The sequence below is a fragment of the Cervus canadensis genome, chromosome 21 (genome assembly GCF_019320065.1).
Source record: "Cervus canadensis isolate Bull #8, Minnesota chromosome 21, ASM1932006v1, whole genome shotgun sequence".
Lineage (NCBI taxonomy): Eukaryota > Metazoa > Chordata > Mammalia > Artiodactyla > Cervidae > Cervus > Cervus canadensis.
In genome coordinates, this window is record NC_057406.1 from 49,841,117 (window position 1) to 49,862,703 (window position 21,587).

General features: G+C 35.7%; 1 protein-coding gene across 2 annotated transcripts in view; it reads right to left on the reverse strand.

The window, feature by feature from the left end:
- Window positions 1-21,587, reverse strand: part of NUP37 (nucleoporin 37) — a 41,321-nt gene that overhangs the window by 19,574 nt on the left and 160 nt on the right. For both annotated transcript variants that reach the window (XM_043440423.1, XM_043440422.1), the window contains exons 2-5: window positions 20,223-20,438; window positions 10,577-10,701; window positions 8,236-8,308; window positions 5,884-5,978 (exon numbers count right to left, since the gene is read on the reverse strand). In XM_043440423.1, the coding sequence (XP_043296358.1) occupies window positions 5,884-5,978; window positions 8,236-8,308; window positions 10,577-10,701; window positions 20,223-20,378 (449 nt within the window). In that variant the 5' untranslated portion in view covers window positions 20,379-20,438. The remainder of the gene's footprint in view (window positions 1-5,883; window positions 5,979-8,235; window positions 8,309-10,576; window positions 10,702-20,222; window positions 20,439-21,587) is intronic.

Consider the following 21,587-nt stretch of genomic DNA (forward strand, 5'->3'; position numbering starts at 1 on the left):
TGAACATATATACACTGTACTGATATTCTATAACTAGTTGTTTTTTTTATAGATATGTGTAATATAATTAAAACACTTTTATTATATAATATTAAAATATTAATATTTTAGAGAAATGTAGTACAATCAAAATGATATTTTTATCATTATATATTTTGATAGGTTATATTTTCTGTAAGGTTCATTCAAAATTGTATAGTACACTTTAGAAAATGTTTAAAAAAAGGGGGTATTGTGACAGATAAAGAACTGTTAAATGAGAACTCAATTTTCTTAAGAACTTGCAGAGGTGACAGAATATTAAAACTAGATGAAATCTTAAATAAAAAGTCATATTACAGAATGAACATTAGTAAGAAATATATATAAAATATTATTAGATACAAATACTATCTTCTCACAGGATGAATCTGAAAATTGCCACTGAGAAGGGTGAATCAATTAAGAGTGCAGACTGCCTGATATTCGAGTTCCTTTCCTTAACAGCTATATCCCTTTCCACAAATTATTAGCCTCTCTATGCCCTGTATCCTCATCTTATAAAAGGAGGGTAAAAATAGAACCTATCTCAGACATGTTGTAAAAAATAAACTTACATAGGTAAGGCACTCAGTGTTGGTTAGTATGCAGTAAAGTATTCCATAAAATATTCAGTAATATTATTTTTATTATAATTCATTTATAGGAAATAAAATACTTATGTGAATCTTACAGAAGCTTGGTTCTGAAATGATTACTCACAGGTTTAAAAATATATCACTGATTACCAAGAACCTAGCACAGTGCCTGGCACATAGTAGATACCTGACATTTGCTGTCTGGAGGAACTAGTCTACATATGAATTTATTCTCTATACATTCATTCTCTGTATCAAGAGAAAAACAACTGACAACTTTTAATGGATAGACTGAGACATTAGTACAAGTGAGACTGTCTTCATTCTGATTCAGAATTTGGGAATTTTCAATAAAATACGTAAGTTTTATGAACCTCTTGAAGGGATAGAGTGTTTTGAAATGGTGTTCCTAAGGTCACAGATCTCTTAGCTGATTATAATATTGTGTCTCCTTGAAAATGTCAGAGTTAAGCATCTGAAGATATGCATAGATCAACAGTGTATTTAAAAGAATTTTTTTCCTTGAGTTGCAGAGTTAGAAAGAAACATTCCTTCTGCTCTTTATAGTACAAAATGTTAAGAATCCATCTTGTAGCACTGTTTCATATTGTAGGATCACATAATGAAGCTTAGTATTAAAAAATCTTATTCACCATTTAAATTGTTTTAAAGTTCAGGAGCACTTAGCACACTGACAATGTTGTGCAAGCACCACCACTGTCTAGTTCTGGAACATTTTCATAATCCCAGAAAGAAACACTGTACCCAGTAAGCAGTCACCCCTATGTCTGATCCTCCAACTTCCTGGCAACCACTAGTCTGTTTTGTCTATTGATCTGCTTCTCCTGGAGAATTTACCTAATGGAAACACAGAATATCTTATCTCTGGCTACTTAACATAGTGTCTTCAGGTTTCATCTATGGTGTAGCACGCATCTATGTTCATTCTTGTTTACAGGTGAATAGTATTTCAATGTGTGGATATCTGTGCTTAGTCACTCAGTCGTGTCCAACTCTGTGACCCCATGGACTGTAACCTGCCAGGCGCCTCTGTCCATGGGGATTCTCCAGACAAGAATATTGGAGTGGGTTGCCATACTCTCCTCCATGGGATCTTCCCAACCCAGGGGATCGAACCCAAGTCTCTTGCATAACAGGCGGATTCTTTCCCACCTGAGCCACCAGGGAAGCCCATGTATGGATATACATTTATTTGTCCTTCATTTACTGATGGACATCTGGGTTGCCTCCACCTTTTAGCTACTGTGAATAGTGCTGCTAGGAACATTCCTTTGTAAGTTTTCATTTGAATGAACACCTGTTTTTAATTCTTTTGGGTCTGTACCAAGGGCTGGAAATGCTGGGTTACATGTTTAACATTTTGAGGAACTGCCAAACTCTATTCCATGATGGCTACACCATTTGACATTCATACCAGCAAAGTATGACGGTCTCAGTTTCTTCGCGTTCTTGTCAACACTTGTTTTTTTCTTTGTGTTAATAGTTATCTTAGTGCTCAGTGGTACTTTATTTTGATTTTCGTTTCCCTAATGACATTCAGCATCTTTTCATGTGCTTATCAGCAATTTGTATATCTTCTCAGGAGAATCACCTATTCATGTATTTTGCATATTTTTTTTTAAATAGGTTTGTTTGTCTCTTTATAATTAGAAGAGCTTCTTGTATATCCTGGAGGACACTCTTATCAGATATATAATTTGCAAATACATTCTCCCATTCAGTGGAATATCTTTTCACTCCCTTGACAGGGTCCTCTGGTATTCAAAAGTTATAAATTCTGATGAAGCCCAATTTATTTATTTATTTTTAATAAATAATGATGGCCTCACAGAATGAATCAGAAAGTGTTTCCTCCTATTCTACTTTGTGTAAGCATTTGAGAGACAGGTTTTAATTCTTCCTTAAATGTTTGGCAGAATTTACCAGTGAAGAAACTTGTCCTGGGCTTTCTTAGTTGAGAAATTTTTGATTATTGATTCAGTTTCTTTATTTTTTATAGGTCTATTCAGATTTTCTTTTTTTTTTTCCTTGAGTTTTGGCAGTTTTGTGTTTTTAAGAATTTGTCCATGACACCTAGGTTATCTAATTTGTTGGCATATAACTATTCATAGTATTCTCTTATAATCCTTTTTATTTCTGTAAGGTTAGTAGTAATGTTCCTACTTTTTCTGATTTTTACAACTTGTAGTATTCTATCTTTGTTTGTCTAGCTAAAGGTTTGCTAATTTTGTTATATCTTTTCAAAGCACCTCTTTTGATGTCATTGATTTTATTATTTTCCATTCCCTATTTTGTTAATCTTTGTTCTAAACTTTATTATTTCCTTACTTCTGTTAGTTTTGGGTTTCTTCTTTTTAAGCTTCATAAGGTATCAATTTAGGTTATTAATTTGAGTTCTTTTTAATATAAGTGTTCACAGCTATAAATTTCCCTCTGAGCACTGCTTTTACTGCATCCTATAAATTCTGGATGCTATGTTTTCATCTTCACTCATTTCAAAGTGAAATCTAATTTCCCTTGTGATTTCCTTTTTGACCTATTGGCTGTGTAATGAGAGTGTTTTTTACTTTCCATGTACCTGTAGCTTTCCCTTCTGTTAAAGACTTTTAGTCATTACACTGTGATTAAAGAAGATATTTTGTGTGATTAAAAAACTAGCTTTGAGGACTAATATATGGTTTATTTTAATGTGTTCCAGGTGCACTTGAGAAGAATGTGTATTTGGCTGATATTGGGAGTGTATGGATGTCTTATATATGTCTGTTAGGTACAGTTGGTTTAAAATGTTAAAATCCTCTACTTCTTCACTGACCTAGTTATTCTATTTAGCATGTTCTTTAAAAAGCATGGTATCACTGGCATACAATACTAAATCCAAGATGACACAGGTTTTGAATATGACTGGACAAGGATTTCACTAAGGTACCTTTATCACCAACATACACAGATTCAGACTCCAGTAGACATCAATTTAGTACAATGATAGGAATGAATCCTGGGATATATATGGCTATTTCTTCTGCCCAAATTGCAGAGCTGCCATTTGGCTGGTGTCTTTTATTTGTAACTCGGCAATTGTATACTTTGAGTTAATGAAGACAGTTGTACTGAAACATTTCCCTATTGTAGTTTGTCCCCTCAGAATTCCTACTTTCTTTGTTACTTTGAGAGTGTATGTTACTACTCTTTCTTAAACTTCTTGATTTAGCTACATCTTCTGTTTCTTTTAAAGATCTTATCTGTATTGTTTAGCTTTTAGTCCAAGAGGTTGGACTTTGAAAGCCAATCAGAATTATCCCTCTGGTTGACAAATTAAGCTCATAAATACTAAATTGAGCTCCCCAGCCACTGCTGCATTGATATTATCAACTTCGAGTATCTCAGACTTACAAAAATAGGCATGCATTTCTTGCTTATGGGTCTGGGGAAGCTCTATTTCATAATGCCAGATGGGCCCATCTCTGCTTAATGTATTTCTCACTCTGGGGCCAGTAGCTATCTAGGACATGTTGATCTTACAGCAGAAGACAGCAGCCAGCAGGTCAAGCCAAACCAGGTAAAACATTTAAAGTGTCTGCTTGAGTCACATCTGCTAACAGTACAATGCTTCAACAAGTCACATGGCTAAGGTCAACAGAGCAAGCAAAGTCTCTGTCCACAGGAGCATGGACGGGGGAGTATTTACTGAACAGTAACACCATCAAGGACAGGCTAGCAAATAAGACAATTAAGAGCAACATAATAAATTTTAAGTTAAATTGATTTAAATTAAAGGACTCATTTTGAAGTTAAGTCCTTTCTCCTATTTAAAGTAATAATGTTTTTTTTAATAAAATGATAATAATAGAAGACAGTAGGCTTTTAAAAAATTCTTATCACTTGACAAAATAAAAAGGTGGCAACCCTCTGCAAATTTTAGGACAATTTTACTATTCTACAAAAATCCCAAGTCTCCTACAAAAAAAAAAAAAAAAAAAAAAATCACAGACCTCTGAATGCAATCCCAGGTCTCTGGCTGGTGTCCACTATTCACAGGATATTCCTTGGCTTGCAAAGACACTCATTTTCCCCCTTCAAAGATTTCATTATTCCAAATGCTTGTGATTAGGAAACTCCATGTGTTAGAGAACTAAAATGTCATTATTTCTTTCTAGTGGTCTAATTTAAGTTTTACATTAAAAAATGGTACCATTAACTCTTCCATCTCTATACAAACTTGGTTTTTTAACACTTGGGACTCTACTATCTTAATGCCATGTAAATCTTTCATGTCTCTGACATGAAAATTTTAACAGGCAGTACATAAAAAATAATGGCCTATGACTCTATAACTTTAAAAAGAGATACTGAGAAGATTAAAATTTAAAAAGAAGCTAGTGGCTTTAATTCCAATGTGAAAGGACACATACTTAGTAGTTTTATATTTGTACAAGTATTTATAAATACTAGCAATTTTATCATAGCTTTATCAAACATTAAAACTATGCCAAATGGCAGAGCAGTGGTTTTTGTTTTCTTTTTGTCTGTGTGTGGTTCAGTTTGCTCACAGCACTGTTAAAGCAAACGAGGCGACTGGCATTCCTCTAATGACTGCTTTACTTCTGATTCCTCAGCTTATTTCCACCTCCTACACTTGGTCTTCATCTTCTTCTTTACTTGTGATATTCTCCAGCCTTAGGCACTAGTAAAATGTTATAGCTCCCTCATCTGTTCAGTCTAGACGGGGGTGGGGGTGGAAAGGTGGAAGAATATAATATTGAAATGTACTGTATTGAGTATCTACAGAAAAACTTTAGACAGAGACTTTCGAATTTGTCAAAACACTAAATGTCCCATGAGTCTTGCTTTAGCAAATGAGATTCTCAGTTCATTATTAAACATTAACTTACCAGATAGAATCTGTGAAATAACTTCACAGAATGGCAAATGCCTTTTATTATCCTACTGATCCTGTTCAATATTTGACCTGATATATACTTAGATTTCATAAGCGCGCAAATCTAAAATAAGAGGGAGAGAGGCACCCAAGAACTAGTTAGGGAATTTTCCACTGAGATGAGAATTCAACTTCACTGGTTTTGAAACTCCTGTTGGTGCCATACTTACACTTTAAATAAAGTATGCTTCTTTTATAACATTTTGTGGAATATATGTAGAAATTTACATTTTCTTTAATTTTTAAAATGTAGTTCTCATTAACATAAGATGAAAATTCAAAAATTTTGTTGTAACATAAGCAACATACCTGCACGTATGATCATCACTCACACTTGCAATTTCTTGGCCTTCTTTGGGATCAAATACCAAACCATTAATGAAATCTGAGTGGCCCTCTAAAACCTGATATCAGGGGAAAAGTTAGTAAGAACACAAGAAAATAATCTACAATATTCCGACCTAATATTTTTACTTCACTGCTTTCACTGCATGCTTCTCTTTTCTATAAATATTTCTTAAGCAATCTGCTATTTTTAAAGCATGATTTATACACCCACTTTTTGGGAAGGTTTATCTTGGAAAGAAGCTGATCATTCAACACAGTTATTAGCTTGATCTTTCTTTTCTAGTATGCATTTCTTACAAAAACACACACACTTTGTTTTTATTTTTTTAACTGTACCTGTCCTCATATCACCTCATTTCTCACTTATTACATAAAACTTATACAAAAGTTAAAGCTAGGAGAACTTTCTAGGAGCCCTGAAATAAGAGTCCCCTTTGGATTTTGTCTCATACCTGCTGCTCTGTACACTGGCTGCTACCTAATAAACAGGTAGCAGGGACTTCAACTTCTACTGTCTTTATTCATTGGCTCAATGTGACTGCCAGCACTGGAGACAGCTAGAATTATAAGCCCATTATCATAGAAATCCTCTTTTGGCCACAGAAGGAGCAAATGGGAAGTTGTAAATTAGAGGACTATGCATGCAGGTTAAGGTCCAATTAGTCTAAATCTTTATAACTGAAATCCTGAACAGGCCTGTTAGATATCAGATATTTAAATAATTTAATGGATATTGTTTTTGCTTCCTAGCTTACCTTCCAAACACTTGAATTCAGTTATAAGATTAACAAAGTAATTCTATTTGGTACTGCTTACTATTTGGAAATGAGGGAGAAAAAAAGGATTTTATTCAAACATTCTGGTGTAAGTTTAACAAGTCCAGGTCCTTCTTCAGTGCTTATGTCACAGTTTCTATAAACCATATCACATTAATTATTTAATGTCTTTTTTAACTGGCAATAATAGTTAATAACTATTGACTTTTGATGGGTCAAAATTCTATGTGTCACTGTACACTCACATGTTCACTGATACAGCTTTAAATAAACTAATATATACAGTGCATTTATTATGGTAAAATTGTATATAGCCCATTGTATATAGCTTAGACCATAACTTTTACTGTTTTCTAAATGATTAGGTTTATAGTTTACCTTTGTTTTACAATATTATCATAGGTTTTATTTACTAGGAAGTCAGGAAGGCAATACTGTTCTTATAAAAAAACATGATTCAATTTCAATCTAAACTGAGAGGTATTTAATGAATTTCTCCTCACTTTATTGAGATATGTAACACTATATAAGTTTACGGTGTATAACATGATGATTAGTACCTGATGATACACACATAGATTGTGAAATGATTACCATGACAGGGTTAGTGAAGTGACTACCATGACAGGGTTAGTTAATACTTCTATCACCTCACAAAATTATCAATTTTGTTTTGTGGTGAGAACATTTAAGATATAGTCTTTTAGCAACTAGCAAGATGTAATACAGTATTGTTAACTATACTCATCACGACATACAGTAGACCCCCCAGAACTTACTCCTCTTAAAACTGGAGGTCTGTACCCTTCCATCATCATCTCCCCATTTCCTACACCCTCCAGGCCCTGAAAACCACCATTCTACTTTCTCTTTCTAAGAGTTCAGCTTTAAGAAGAGCTCTTCACATTAGGTGCAGTCATACAGCATTTGTCTTTCTCTGTCTGACATCTTACAGGGTTATTTATCATACCAATAGAAAACTCACATACAGGGCCTTACTATGTAAAAAGCACTATTCTAAGTGTTTTATATGAATTAGCTCAGTCAATGCTCATAATCCCATGAGGCAGATGCTATGATCATCTCCATTTTACAGGTAAGGAAATGAGAACAAGAGATTGGGAATTCGCCCGAAGTCATACTGTTAACTAAGGTGGCACAGCTGGGCTTCAAACCAGATGTTCATGCTTCTAACCACGCTGTAGTCCTGCCTTGCACTGCGTTATACTGAGCTTGTTCCCTCGGAATTCACCTCTTACTCTATGTCTGTTCATGTCTTTTATACCAAGTTTCTAATTCCCTCTCATTTCTGTGCTTACCTACTGTTTTAATTTAATAAGTGATATCAGATTTATAATTCGCAGGCCTTACTATGATCCTAGTCCCTTACTATAGCCTAAAATAGAGTAAATGAGATTCTAAACTACATATTTCAGAGACAACCATAAAGTCATTTTAAATTGGGATAAATTCAATTAAAAAAGCAAAAATAATAAATGTTTTAAAATAGATTTACAAATTAAACTTGTCAACATACCTTGTATTCATTTTTATCTTGAAGATCTGAAGTAAATAATCTAATTTTCATATCAGCAGCAGAAGTACAAAATCTGGAAGTAAGAAAACAAAAATAAGGCCCTTTTTAATCTGTGTAAGTGAAAGTTCTTCCCACCTTTAACCACCAAAGCTATCTTCATAACTCATAATCATACTTTTCTTTGGGCAGAAGAGGGATGCTATGGCTCCACTATAAAATCTGTTATACAACTATGGCTGAAAGTAGGGGACACAAGTTTGTTTTGAAAATATAAAAATATTAGTATATTGGATTTGTCTCTTTAATTATGAAAGGACAGAATTTCACTATAAATCACCACATGAATTTAACATTTAAGTTTTTCTTAAAGGTTTAAAATGATGGGTTTAAAAAAGTATCTTCTTTTAGCTAGGTCAATATAAGGTATAAAAATATAGTTATACATCTATCTTAGTCTTTGCATCCTTCAGTTATCTATAAGCCTTCTTACTTTAAGACACACTAAACTCACTAAATTAGGTGAAAGATAATAATCTTTTTATACCTATAAAAGCTGGTGTATTTATTACTAAAAGTCGGCATATTATCATACTGACCCTATTATTTAAGGTTATTGTTTAGGTGTACATCAATGTATATTACAAAACAAACTCTAAGCAATAAACAGGTATCTTTTAACTAGTTCGCCTTTAACCCTAAAGTTTTAGATCCTCAGCATGTCAGGTTACGGCCGAGGAAGAAAGAAATTATATGTCTGTATGCACGCCTATGTGCTGAGTCTCTCAGTTGTGTCCGACTCTTTGCGACCCCATGGATTACAGCCTGCCAGGCAGCTCTGTCCGTAGGATTTTTCAGGCAAGAACACTGGCTGCTGCTGCTAAGTCGCTTCAGTTGTGTCCGACTCTGTGCAACATCATAGTCAGCAACCCACCAGGCTCCTCCATCCCTGGGATTCTCCAGGCAAGAACACTGGAGTGGGTTGCCATGTCCTTCTCCAATGCATGCATGCATGCTAAGTCGCTTCAGTTGTGTCCAACTCTATGCGACCCTATGGACAGCAGCCCACCAGGCTCCTCTCTCCACAGGATTCTCTGGGTAAGAATACTGGAGGGGGTTGCCATTTCCACTGGAGCAGTTGCCACTTCCTCCTCCAGGAGATCGTCCCTCTAGGTATCAAACCCATGTCTCCTGCATTGGCAGGTGGATTCTTTACCACTGAGCCAGCTGGGAAGCTTTTGTATGCCTGTATTGAAAAAATAAAGCTTATTTCCAATTGTCTTTAGGTAAATGAGTACTATATGGATCTAAATTTCTCAAGTTTTGACTCTATTAAAGCTATATTTTTTTCTCACCTAAAACACTTAGTTTATTTAATTTAAATAAAGCTTAAGTTAAAGCAAGTCTCCTAATCTAGAGATCCAGATATGTTGGTAAATCTCTTTTACCATGCCTTTTCAATGATTAGTTAACAGTCATTCGAAGAAATAGATCAATTAGGCAAAACTAATTTCTGATAACAGAAATTGGATCAATAGTTGCTTAGGCAGGGGATAGGCTACAGGGATTAACCAGAGGAGCACAAAGAATCTTCTGGGGGTCACAGAAATGCTATGTATTACCAGCATCTAGGTTATAAAAGTACATGTATTTGTCAACATTGATCAAACTGTACCTTTAAGAGTTGAGTTCACTGTATGTAAATTATCCCTTAATTTAAAAAAATTAGGTTAGCTCAGTAAGAGCTAAATTATGGTTGTTAAATACTGTTTACTAAAAGGAGACATACATTTTAGATTTGATATTTATGGAAATAAGGTTAGTGTTTTGTAACAGACCTTAAATAACCTGACATACCAATGCCTTTGTGAAGAAGGCCTCAGCAAATGTGTTAATTTTTTTTCTCAAAAAGCAGTCATTCTTTTTAATGCTTTCAACAAAACAGAAGCCCAAGGATCAGAACTAGAGTTTTATGAAAATTTGACCTTGGCCTATGTATGAGGCAGTAAGGTTGATTAATGACTCAACCAAATTTAGTTATTTTAACAAAGTTGCACTTTCAATAAGTGGTAAATTCAGTGAAGAATTTATGATTCATAGAAATCTCACATAAACAGCTTTGTAGTCACGCTGAAAACACATGCTTCAAGGCATCACTGTTACGTTTGCATATAAGTCACAAATTTAGACAATAAGCCTAAATTATGAAATAATAGCAAATACTGAAATACCTAATTACCTGGAGTTAGGGAAATGGAGGAAAAACATCCCTATGATTAAAGGCTTCAGATCACTTAACACAAAGGATATTAATAAATACTGCATTTAATAATTTTCAACTTACTTGATTACTGGAGGCAATGAATCAAGTCTAGTCTCTGGGCTCCAAGCTATGCCATCAACTCTGACTCCATGGTGAAATGTTCGTAGTGTTTTATACTGAATTCCTTCAATGTCTGCTTCTTCCTCCTAAGCATACATAGTAAATGTTTATATAAGTCATGAGAACAAACAATATAAAACTGTGTATTTTATTATAATGAAGAATTTACCAGGGGGCCATAAATATTCTTTTGAGAAGTTCAAAAAGCAGATTAGATATTAAGGTGGGCTTCCCTGATAGCTCACTTGGTAAAGAATCCTCCTGCAATGCAGGAGACCCCGGTTCAATTCCTGGGTTGGGAAGATCCCTGGAGAAGGGATAGGCTACCCACTCCAGTATTCCTGGGCTTCCCTGGTGGCTCAGCTGGTAAAGAATCTGCCTGCAATGTGGGAGACCTGGGTTTGATCCCTGGGTTGGGAAGATCCCCTGGAGAAGGGAAACGCTACCCGCTACAGTATTCTGGCCTGGAGAATTCCATGGACTGTGTAGTCTGTGGGGTCACAAAGAGTTGGACACGATTGAGCAAAATTGGGGCTTCCCTGGTGGCTCAGAGGGTAAAGTGTCTACGGGCAGTGTGGGAGACCTGGGTTCAATCCCTGGGTCAGGAAGATCCCCTGGAGAAGGAAATGGCAACCCACCCCAGTACTCTTGCCTGGAAAATCCCACAGATGGAGAAGCATGGTAGGCTACAGTCCATGGGGTCACAAAGAGCCAGACACAACTGAGTGACTTCACTTTCACTTTCTTTCAACTAGTTTACTGAACAACAACAAAAATATCCAAAGCTGTCTAAGTGTTACAAAATAATTCTCTAAGATAACTAAAAACAATATACTTGTTATACTTTATCTCAAGAGACATTTTATTCCTAATAGTAAATATATTTCACAGCAAACACAATGAAAATGGAATGCTCTAAGAATCAGAATGTTCTAGGTAAATGAAGTAACACGCATGGATTATCAAATAACAATATAAAAAATATACACTGAACAGTTTTGATTATGTATAAGATACCTTGTATCTTATGAAGCCTCAGTCATTATAAAGAGTATCAATGATTTTCACATAGTATTACTCATGGCACTAATTGGACACAACTCAGCAACTAACACTTTCACTTTCATACATGTGTGGGATTGAACAAACTTGTTCATCTATACCATTAATATGAACAGTGGATGTGTAAATTACTGATCAGTCTTTTAGATTTAGGTAAGATGTTTAATAAAGTCAGCTTATCTATTTGATTCAGTACTACTAAAATGATTTCAGTTTATTCTCATGGGAAGACAAGAATGAATTTTGAAAAGTCAAGTCATCTTTGTCTGGCAATATGGACAATAACCTGAAAAGCTTTTTGACTACAAAAATAATGCAAAAATCCAAGTCCAGAGAAGCAACTGAGCACAGAGGCATAAAGCTATCTTAAGGACATCTGCCCACATCCAATGATTAATAACTTTTGTTTGTAGGGGACACAAAACTTAGTGCCTACACAAAGAGGGATGCAGATCAGGGACCTCTGCATAGAACCAGGACCTTTAAAGTGGAAGCAGGGAAAACAAAAACCCATGATCAAAAGTGCCATGTAAAATATGTACCATGGCTGAAGGTCAAGAAAAAGAAAAAGTAATTTGTGAGAAATCTCAATCATTGGCTGGCCCTAACATAAGTTTGGGGCTTGAATTCACATTAACTATGTGCTCCAGAAAATGAAAACTTATTTCAAAATGTCCGTATGTTGTTAGTGGCCCCAGGCACTTGACAAAGGCAAATTCTTTTTGGATGAACCCAGGTCTCAAAATTCTCACAGGTATAGTTCAATCAAATATGATCTTACATGCATGCACTACTACACATGAAAACAAAATACCACAGACACAAACAGAAGAATCAACCTGGAGACATTAAAAAATCAGATTAAAAAAAAATGTATTTTTGAGTATGTAGACGAGAGAATCAAAAAATATGACTAAGCAACATGAGATTACCCAAAGTGACCAGACAGATATTAAAGAACTAAATGAAAACATATAGATGAAAATACTATCATGAGAAAAAAATAATGCTCAAAGGAGCTGGAAGACAGATTTGAAAAACTTACTCAGAATGTAGTAAAGAGAAGACAAAAAGAGATGTTAAGAGGGATTCAGTGAGCAGGCCCACCATATAGCTAATTCGGATTGTAGGAGAAACCAGTAGAGGGAATGGGGGAAGAGGCAAGATTTGAAGACATAACGGCAAGGGATTCTTCATACTTGATTACAAGCACCAATATGTACATTCAGGAAAAACAATAAATCCCAGGGAGCTTAAAAAGAAATCTGCAGCTATACACTATACAGTAAAACTTCAGAACACACAAACTCTCACATATGTGTGTGCATATATGTGAGATGGGGGCAGTGAGGGAGAAGGAGCAAGAGTGAGATAAGGGTCTTAGCAATAGCAATCAGAAAGAAAAGATACGTGTCCTATAAAAGATTAATAATTAGAACAGCCATCAGCTTCTTAGCAGAAACAAATGCAGGAAGTCAATGAAATATCTTCAAAATGATATGAAAAACAGTTGAACTATAGCCACAACAAACTAGTGTTTCAAGAATGAAGCTGTTTTAAAGGTATTTTCATAAAAACTAAAACCAATGGTTGGCATCAATAAAGTCTCATTAAATGATCTTCTAAAGCAGGGGCTGGCAAACTACGACCAAGGAGCCAAATCTGGCCTATGGTCTGCTTTGGTATGGCCCGCAAGCTGAAAATCATTTTTATGTTTTTAAGGAGTTGTAAAAAACAAATAATAATTTGCAGCAGCCACCTTAAATGGCTGGCAAAACTTAAAATATTCACTATTCCACAGAAGAAGTTTAAGTTTTTTCTTGTAATAAAGAATATCTTTCAGGTAAAGAAAAATGACCCCAGAAAGCAGGCCTGAGATGTAAGGAACAGTGAATGAAAATTCAAAGGCAAACATGTGGATTAATTTAAACAAATACTAGACACATAAAACAATGCTGAATTTGTGGGTTAAAATGAAAAGAAGAATGATAAAGAACTAAAATATAATAATAATATAAGTCTGTAGTAGGTGATGATAGTTCAAGTGTCAAAGGTTCTTGCTCTCTTCATGAAGTAAAGATATTAATTTTAGCTCTGTCTAATTAAGGATGCATATTAAATACCTTTGGTAACCATTAAAAGAAGAGAGATAACATGTAAACTTCCAAACTATCGGGGGGAAAAAGATGAAAGGAGAAGGTAACAAAACACACGGAACATGCACAGGAACATGCATACCGGCAAACTGCAGGAACATGCAGGCTACACTTCCAATAGTAAAATACTTTTTAATAGAGGAATACATTAATTGTGGTATATTCATATTATAAAATACCATACTACAATGAAGATATATGAACTCTGACATGGGAGAATCTAATAAATAAATGGTTAATTTGGTGGTGGTGGTGCTCAGTGGTGTCACTCTTCGCAACCCCATGGACTGTAGCCCACCAGGCTCCTCTGTCCATGCAATTTTCCAGGCAATACTCAAGTAGGTTGCCATTTCCTCCTCCAGGGGATCTTCCCGTCCCAAGGATCGAACCCGGGTCCCTTGTGTCTCCTACACTGGTAAGTGGATTCTTTACCACTGGGCCACTTGGGAAGCCCTTTAATAACGAAGAGAAGAAGAACATAGTACAAAATAATTTCACTGATACTAAGTTTAAAACATGAAAAACAATATATTGATTTGCAACACCAACACATGGCAACTGAAGAAAAATGAAGTTTCAAACATGGTTATGTCCTGGGGCTGAGAAGAAAAGGTGGTAAGGAAAGAAAACCCAGGGGTCTTCAAAAGAGTTGTTAATGTTCCCCTTCTGAAGCTAGGTAGTAAGTATACAGGGATCTACTATTATTATTCTTTATACTTTTTATCACTAATATATATTTTAAAATACACTGTATAAGCTTAAAATATTATCATTTAAAAAATAAATCACCTTTTTGTTATTTAAATCAAAACCCTACATGGATGTAGAGACTAAAGCAAAAATTTTCATGACAAAGTTGCCCAAGTAATCGTCTGTGTTAAGTGACTATAGTTATCCTTTATAAAAGTTTCTTAGATTATAAAATAGGATCTGGGGGAAAATTCAGGTGAAACTTGATATTTAATTGAATATATATGTCATATAGATAGAAGTTATGTGAAGGATTGTTCTAAGAATTCCATTCATCCTGAATCTAAATCCAAAGTTTTAAAATGTGTACTTTAATTGAATCCTAGTGGATGTGATTCTTCCAGGATAACCTTTGGAATCCTAGCACAATCATTTCACAAACATCACATATACCTTTCTCTACATAATTCATATACCCCTTGAAAATAACTTTATATTTCAGGTGAACTTAACAGAAAAAACTTTTTCCATAAAAACATAAAAAAGGAAACAAATGTATTTATCAAGGGAAAAAAAAAGTCATTTTATTACTTCACAATTTGTCTGTATAATAACTGTATAGTTAACAGCTAGATATGCCAAGACAGCAATCACTAAGGAACTTAAAAATAAGGTTAGGAGCCTAATCACAGCTGACTTTATAGTTTGGGTTGTATCTATTTTTCCACACTGACAAACTAATCTTTAAAAATGAACTTTTTACCATCAAAACACACTATTTTTGCTAATGTAACAAGAGTATTGACAATTAGGTCCTATAATTTGTTATTAAAGTACATATGGAGCTATTGGGTGGTCATGGGGATAAAGAAATCCCAGGGACTATATAGTCTGCATTTTATGTATCACCAGTGAAGCCTTTTTTCCTGGCAGCAATGCCACCACTGAGCCAACTAAAAGGCCAGGGTGTGTGCGTGTGGTATAGGCAGAGATGAATGCTATTTTGGGTTTAGCTTGAGGTGTAGGCAGTATTGTATAGGCAGGAAATTAAGACACTCTGGAAAACTTGCTATAATGCACATCATTATACAAGTCTCCAGCATATTTGAGGTTGGGGCAAAGCCAGGTTGATGAAAGGGCTATTCTAACGGTTTGAAATTGGCTGTTCCTCCCACCACACCCATTTAAGGCCAAACACAGAATTTTAGTTGGATGAGACTATAAAGTTTACCTAATCTACTTCTTTCATCTAATGCTTAAATCTCTAGTAGAACATTTGAAAAAAAGTTTACATAATACTTCTCTGAACATTTCCAAGTGAGAGAGAACTAGCTACCTTCCGTGGGGAATTTATTCAATTTGGGGGTAGTTCTAATTATTAGAACAGTTCTCTTTAACATTAAACCAAAATCTGTTTCCATGTAAATTCTATTCATTGCTCCAAATTTCACTCTCTGGAACCATCACTGAGATAGTTTAACTCAGTGACAACAAATGTCTGGCCATTAACTGATCTCCACTAGGTGAACACACTCAAAGAAGCAGTTTCAGCCTTGGTCCTAAAGCACCGTCAGTAACAACTCCACTCAAACAGAATTGATGACATAAAAGTTACCATTCTGAGTCTAATCCCTCTTTCACATGATGGTTTTAAACATTTTAATGCCACTTTGAAAGCTGTCTTCAAATACATTATTTCCTTTGAATCACAATACACTGCTAAGAACTGAAGTAAACACTAGATATTACTGTCAATTTACAGCATAGGATATAGAGCTGTGGTGTCCAGTCTGGTGGCCATTAGTCCCATGGGGTTATTAAGCGCTGGAAAAATGTGGCTGGTCCAAGATGTACACTTTATATAAAGTGCAAAATCCACACTAGATTTCATAGACTTAGTATAAAAGGAATATGTCAGGATCTCATTAATAATCTTTATATTCGTTACACACATAAAATATATTGGATATGCTGGGTAAAAATACATTATTAAAATTAATTTCACCTGCTTTTTACTTTACATAATGTGGTTACTACAACATTTAAATTTACATTTGTGGCTCACATTCTATTTCTATTGGACAGCACTGAATTAAATTCCTTTGGCAGCTTAATCCAATTTTGGATTGGATCTATTAAACAATATTTGGATTCTGAGCACAAAGTCTCGCATATAACAGGTGCTCAATAAAAATTTGTTAAATGAAGTCTGTCACCCAAAGCATTAGGTAGCCTTTTCAACTTCACGTTCTATATAAATTCAATGTGCTTGTCCAAGTGTTCTCATCCAAGTCCCAGTAGAGGTTGCAATTCATTATTTAAAAAAAAAATTTTTTTTTATTAGAGTATAGTTAATTTAACACAGATTTACAATGTTGTATTAGTTTCAGGTGTATGCAATTTATTACTGATGACCCTTTAAACAGAATTAGAAACCTTCATGCTCCCTCTGCTCTCTTTTACAGCGTTATCTTATTGCATTGCATTACATTTAAACATCTCCTTGAGAGCAGGGTCCTTGCTTTTTTAAAATATGTATCGTTAGTTCCCAGCACCTGATCTGCAATTAATGAGTATTTGACAAATATATGACACCAACCAATAGTACTATCACTTGGTTCAAATTTCCAACATATTCAAAAGAATATCATAAAATTCTGAAAAAATGCTTTGCTGAAATTCAAATTTACTATATCAGTCGTTTTCCTAATAGTCTTAGAGTGAGGATTTCCTTTCTGACAGAAACGTGAAATCTTTCCATTTTTCCTAGTTTTTTTCCTCAAGATAAGAAACGGAGTGTGACAGAACCTGAAAGTTCTAACATGAGAGACTAGGAACAGTGTTCAATGGTGCTTAATGGGATAAAAAAATAATTTCAGAAGAAGCAATCTGAATCTCCCCTGGCAAATTACTGGAACTCATTTCTCTAGAACTGTTTGAACTATGGCTTCAACCTCTGAATAGCAGCACAGGAGGAAAAGAACAGGGGTTTAAAAATGTGGTATAGAGTTTATTTTTTCAGTTATCAGATAATTCCTTGCATTTCTTTAAAGTAGAATGGAAACTTCATGAGGACAGAGACAGTTGTTTAATTGTATTCCCAATACCTGGCACAGAAGATAATTTGTGTTCACTGCTTGACAGATTAATAAAAGTCCAATTCTTTCCTTAGGTTATTTGGGTTTAAGACCCACATTGCCAGCCTCACAGTCTAAGGGTCCACAGGGATAATGCCTATGACTACAAACAGTAACAGAGCAATACAAATGTTTTTGCTCTTTTTTTTTTCTCATTTTGTCACTTTCCATCTTTTGCTTCCTTTTTCTCTCTGCTACCCATCACTTCTTTGCCTTCTTTCTCCTCTCTTGACTTTCTCCCTCAGAATTTCTTAGCTGAACATAAAGCAAAGCATATTTTTTCAGTACTTTTGAATACTATTAGCTATTAATTTCAAAAGCACTGAAGCAAAATTCAATTTCATCTGTAGGGGGGTGTTTTTTTCTTTTGTAGGTTAATAGTGTGCATTAGAAAAATGGTTTCCCTTCAGTTTTTTTCAAGAGTGTGTTGTATTATTTCTCCTATGTGACTTTTTATGATCCTAACCTGATGAGATCCTAACCTGGTCCAGCTGAGATCAGGCTGAGGGTCATATTCAGCCTAAAAGCTAGAAATTCCTACCCCAACCCTAAGAGGCAATGTGGGATAATGTAAGAACTCCTGTATTCTACTCAGACACCAACCAACAGAAGCTTTTAATTCATGCTTTCTCTTTAGGATAAATATACATGCAATCTAGTTGTGTATAACCTAATACATTTATGCCACTGTAAAATGCCAAATTGCATTTATGATGTTAAAATACTGTAAGATACTGAACTGCCTCCTTAGTAAAAGAGGAAATAATATTTACAATATTTATTATATCACTTTGGTGATAAAGTTATTTAAAATCTTTGAAAATTGGTCACTGCCAAATTCCCTCACTGCTGCTGCTGCTGCTGCTAAATCACTTCAGTCGTATCCAACTTTGTGTGACCCCACAGACAGCAGCCCACCAGGCTCCTCCAGGCCTGGGATTCTCGAGGCAAGAATACTGGAGTGGGCTGCCACTGCCTTCTCAAATTCCCTCACTGATTAACCTTAATCTGGGAAATAGTGTTCCATAAATAATACTCTGATAAACAAAGGATTAACCAGAGATTCTTGAGGGTTGACCTACCATTGTTCAAATTCTCTCTGACACGCAGAACTAGCTTTCCTGTGAGAAAACGTGGTGTGTGCCACACCATTAAATATGGGGCTGTGCCTGAGTGTGCCTGACCGAATCGATGACAGTCATATGTATTGAATGTGTCAGATACTATGTAGGAACTGTACACGCTAACTTATGACATTTATACAAAACCCTGTGAAGTACAGTTGACCCTTGAAAACCATTATTTTGAACTGTGTCCACTTATATGCAGATTTTTTTTTAAAACATACGTACTAGAGGACTATATGATTTGCTGTGGATGGAATCCATTGAGGAATGAGGGAACTACAGTTACACCTGGATGTTGACTACATCCATTGGCAGCCCTTACCTCCACAATATTTAAGAGTCAAGTGTATAATTGTTCTCATTTTTATAAAAGAGAGGTTAAGTACCTGCTCAAGGTCACCTAGCTATTAAGAGGTAAAGTCAGGCAGGAACAAAAACCCAGGCATTTTGGCTCCAGAGTTCATGGTCTTAAAGACTATGCTGAATTGCCTGTTCAATTAGTAGATCTCACACTCTGTATACTCTAGATATATAAAAAGCATGAGAGCAACTAGGAAAGCTGGTATCATCACAGCTACAAAATCTCCTGGAAGATCATTTTTAAGCTCTCAATAGTACTAGTTTGTGTTTTTTTCTATGTCAAAGTGGAATACAGAAAAGCTGAATTTAGTAATTAATCAGATCTCATTTAATTGGTATTTTCCCTGTATGTAACAATGTATAGTTAATCATAACCATCAATTACTAGAACATTCCATTTCTAATCATGAGGCATAAGGGGAGCCTTTATATGTATATAGCCTTGCCCCTGAATCACAGGGCTTGGGGCAATGACTCTCCACAGGTGAAAATCCTGGTGTAGCTTGCAGTAAGCCTCCCTGGTGTCTCAGATAGTAAAGACTCTGCCCACAGTGGGAGAGATCCAGTTAGATCCCTGCATCAGGAAGATTCTCTGCAGAAGGGAATGGCAACCTACTCCAGTATTCTTGCTGGAGAATTCCATGGACAGAAGAGGAGCTTGGCAGGTTACACAGTCCATGGTGTCGCAAAGAGTCTGACACCACTGACAGACTAATACCTTCACTTTTCTCCCTGTGGGCAGTTCCTCGGCATGTGCAGAGTCAACTAACTGCAGATTCTATAGTATCCTAGTATTTTCTACTGAAAAAAAGAATCCATGTATAAGTGAACTATGCAGTTCAAATCTGTGTTGTTCAAGGGTCAACTGTATTCTTCTTTTTCAATACTTATTCAATGTTTGCACAAATATTAGGCATATATTACTAGAATGTCTCTCTCAGTAGTTCATCTCACTTTTTTTTTACATTTAAGCTCAATATGCTTTCAAAGTTCAGTGAAAACTGCCCAAGGTTGTATAAATTTTCTCATCAATGAAACATCTTCACTGTCACTCAGGGCAGTTCTGTACACTAACCTGAAATGTGCAGGTGCCGATGAACACAAAGTTATTGCCACCATATGCAATTAGGTTTCCTGAATCCCCACTCTCAAAGGGATTGAATTCCACCACGTGCACATAATCTTCACAATCCACAGTGTAGGCAGCATTTCTTGTGGCATCTTGCTTCATCTTGTATGGCAAAACTTGTGCAGCTGCAAAAACAGCCTTCTACTGGACAAGGTCACAGAACTGTGGATTTCAGCACAGAAACAGATAGAAACCATGAAAGTGTTAGGATGTGATGACAGGCAGCTCAAAAAACAATTATTCAACTACTTTGTGAATGATACTTGCAGAGTAAGTTACTACAAAATTCTGTTTAGCTTATTTAAAGGACAGGGAGTACTTAAAGATGGAATTACACTACTAGAAAATATACTCATAAAAAAATTAATGGTCATGAACATTATGGAGCTCTACCTGCAAGTGCCACCACTAAGTATTTTACTAACATTACCATGCCTAATACTTGCACAAACCTAAGAGGGAGTTACTAACTATGGTCCCCTTTTACAGATGAAGAAATTGAGACTTCAGATAGTTAACTAGCTTGCCAATCTCATAAGAGGAGCCAAAATGTGAGACTTTCCTAAGTGTTGGACACCAGTACAAGAAAGAGAAACACAAAAGCCTGTTTTAAAGGAGCTCACAATCCAGGGTTATTTATGATTCAGTGTGAACAGTACTATAATATAAGCAGATACAAAATATACAATCTGGAGGAAGGAATGCCAAAATGGGATACAAAATAGTATTCATAAAACCAGGCACAAAACTTCAGCTAACGTTTCATGGCCTGGTGTGCATTCTGAAAGTAGCATTCCCAGATGAGACTTATAGATTCTGAAGAGGTCACTTTTTCTGTTTGTTTTTGTTTTTAATGGGACGGTAGGAGTTGTCCTGAAAACAGCTGGGCCTGATAGCAAACACATCAAATATCTGATGAGTATCTACTAAGAAATCATATGAGTTCCACCTCGGGAAGTCTATAACCTAGTAACCTTAAGAGTGAGCATCTGGGACTAAACAGTTGTAAAAGTGACCAACAGGTAAGGCAGCGGTGTGGGAAGTGCAAAAGATTCCAGATCAGGAAACTCGGTTTCTAACTGCTCATTAAAGCACTGTCCAGTCTAATTACAGTCTCAGGGTCTCACTGTACAAAGCGGGCTGGACTTGCCCCTCTAAAATTGCCAAAACAGGGGAGGGAGGAAACAAGGGAAGTCCCCGCATAGCCCTGACACCTCGTCCAAAGCCAGGCAAATCCCGCGAGACCCCGCCACTACCTCCCGGAGCCCGAGGTCGAAAGGAAGAGGGGTGGGGAACGGCCCGAGGAGGGAG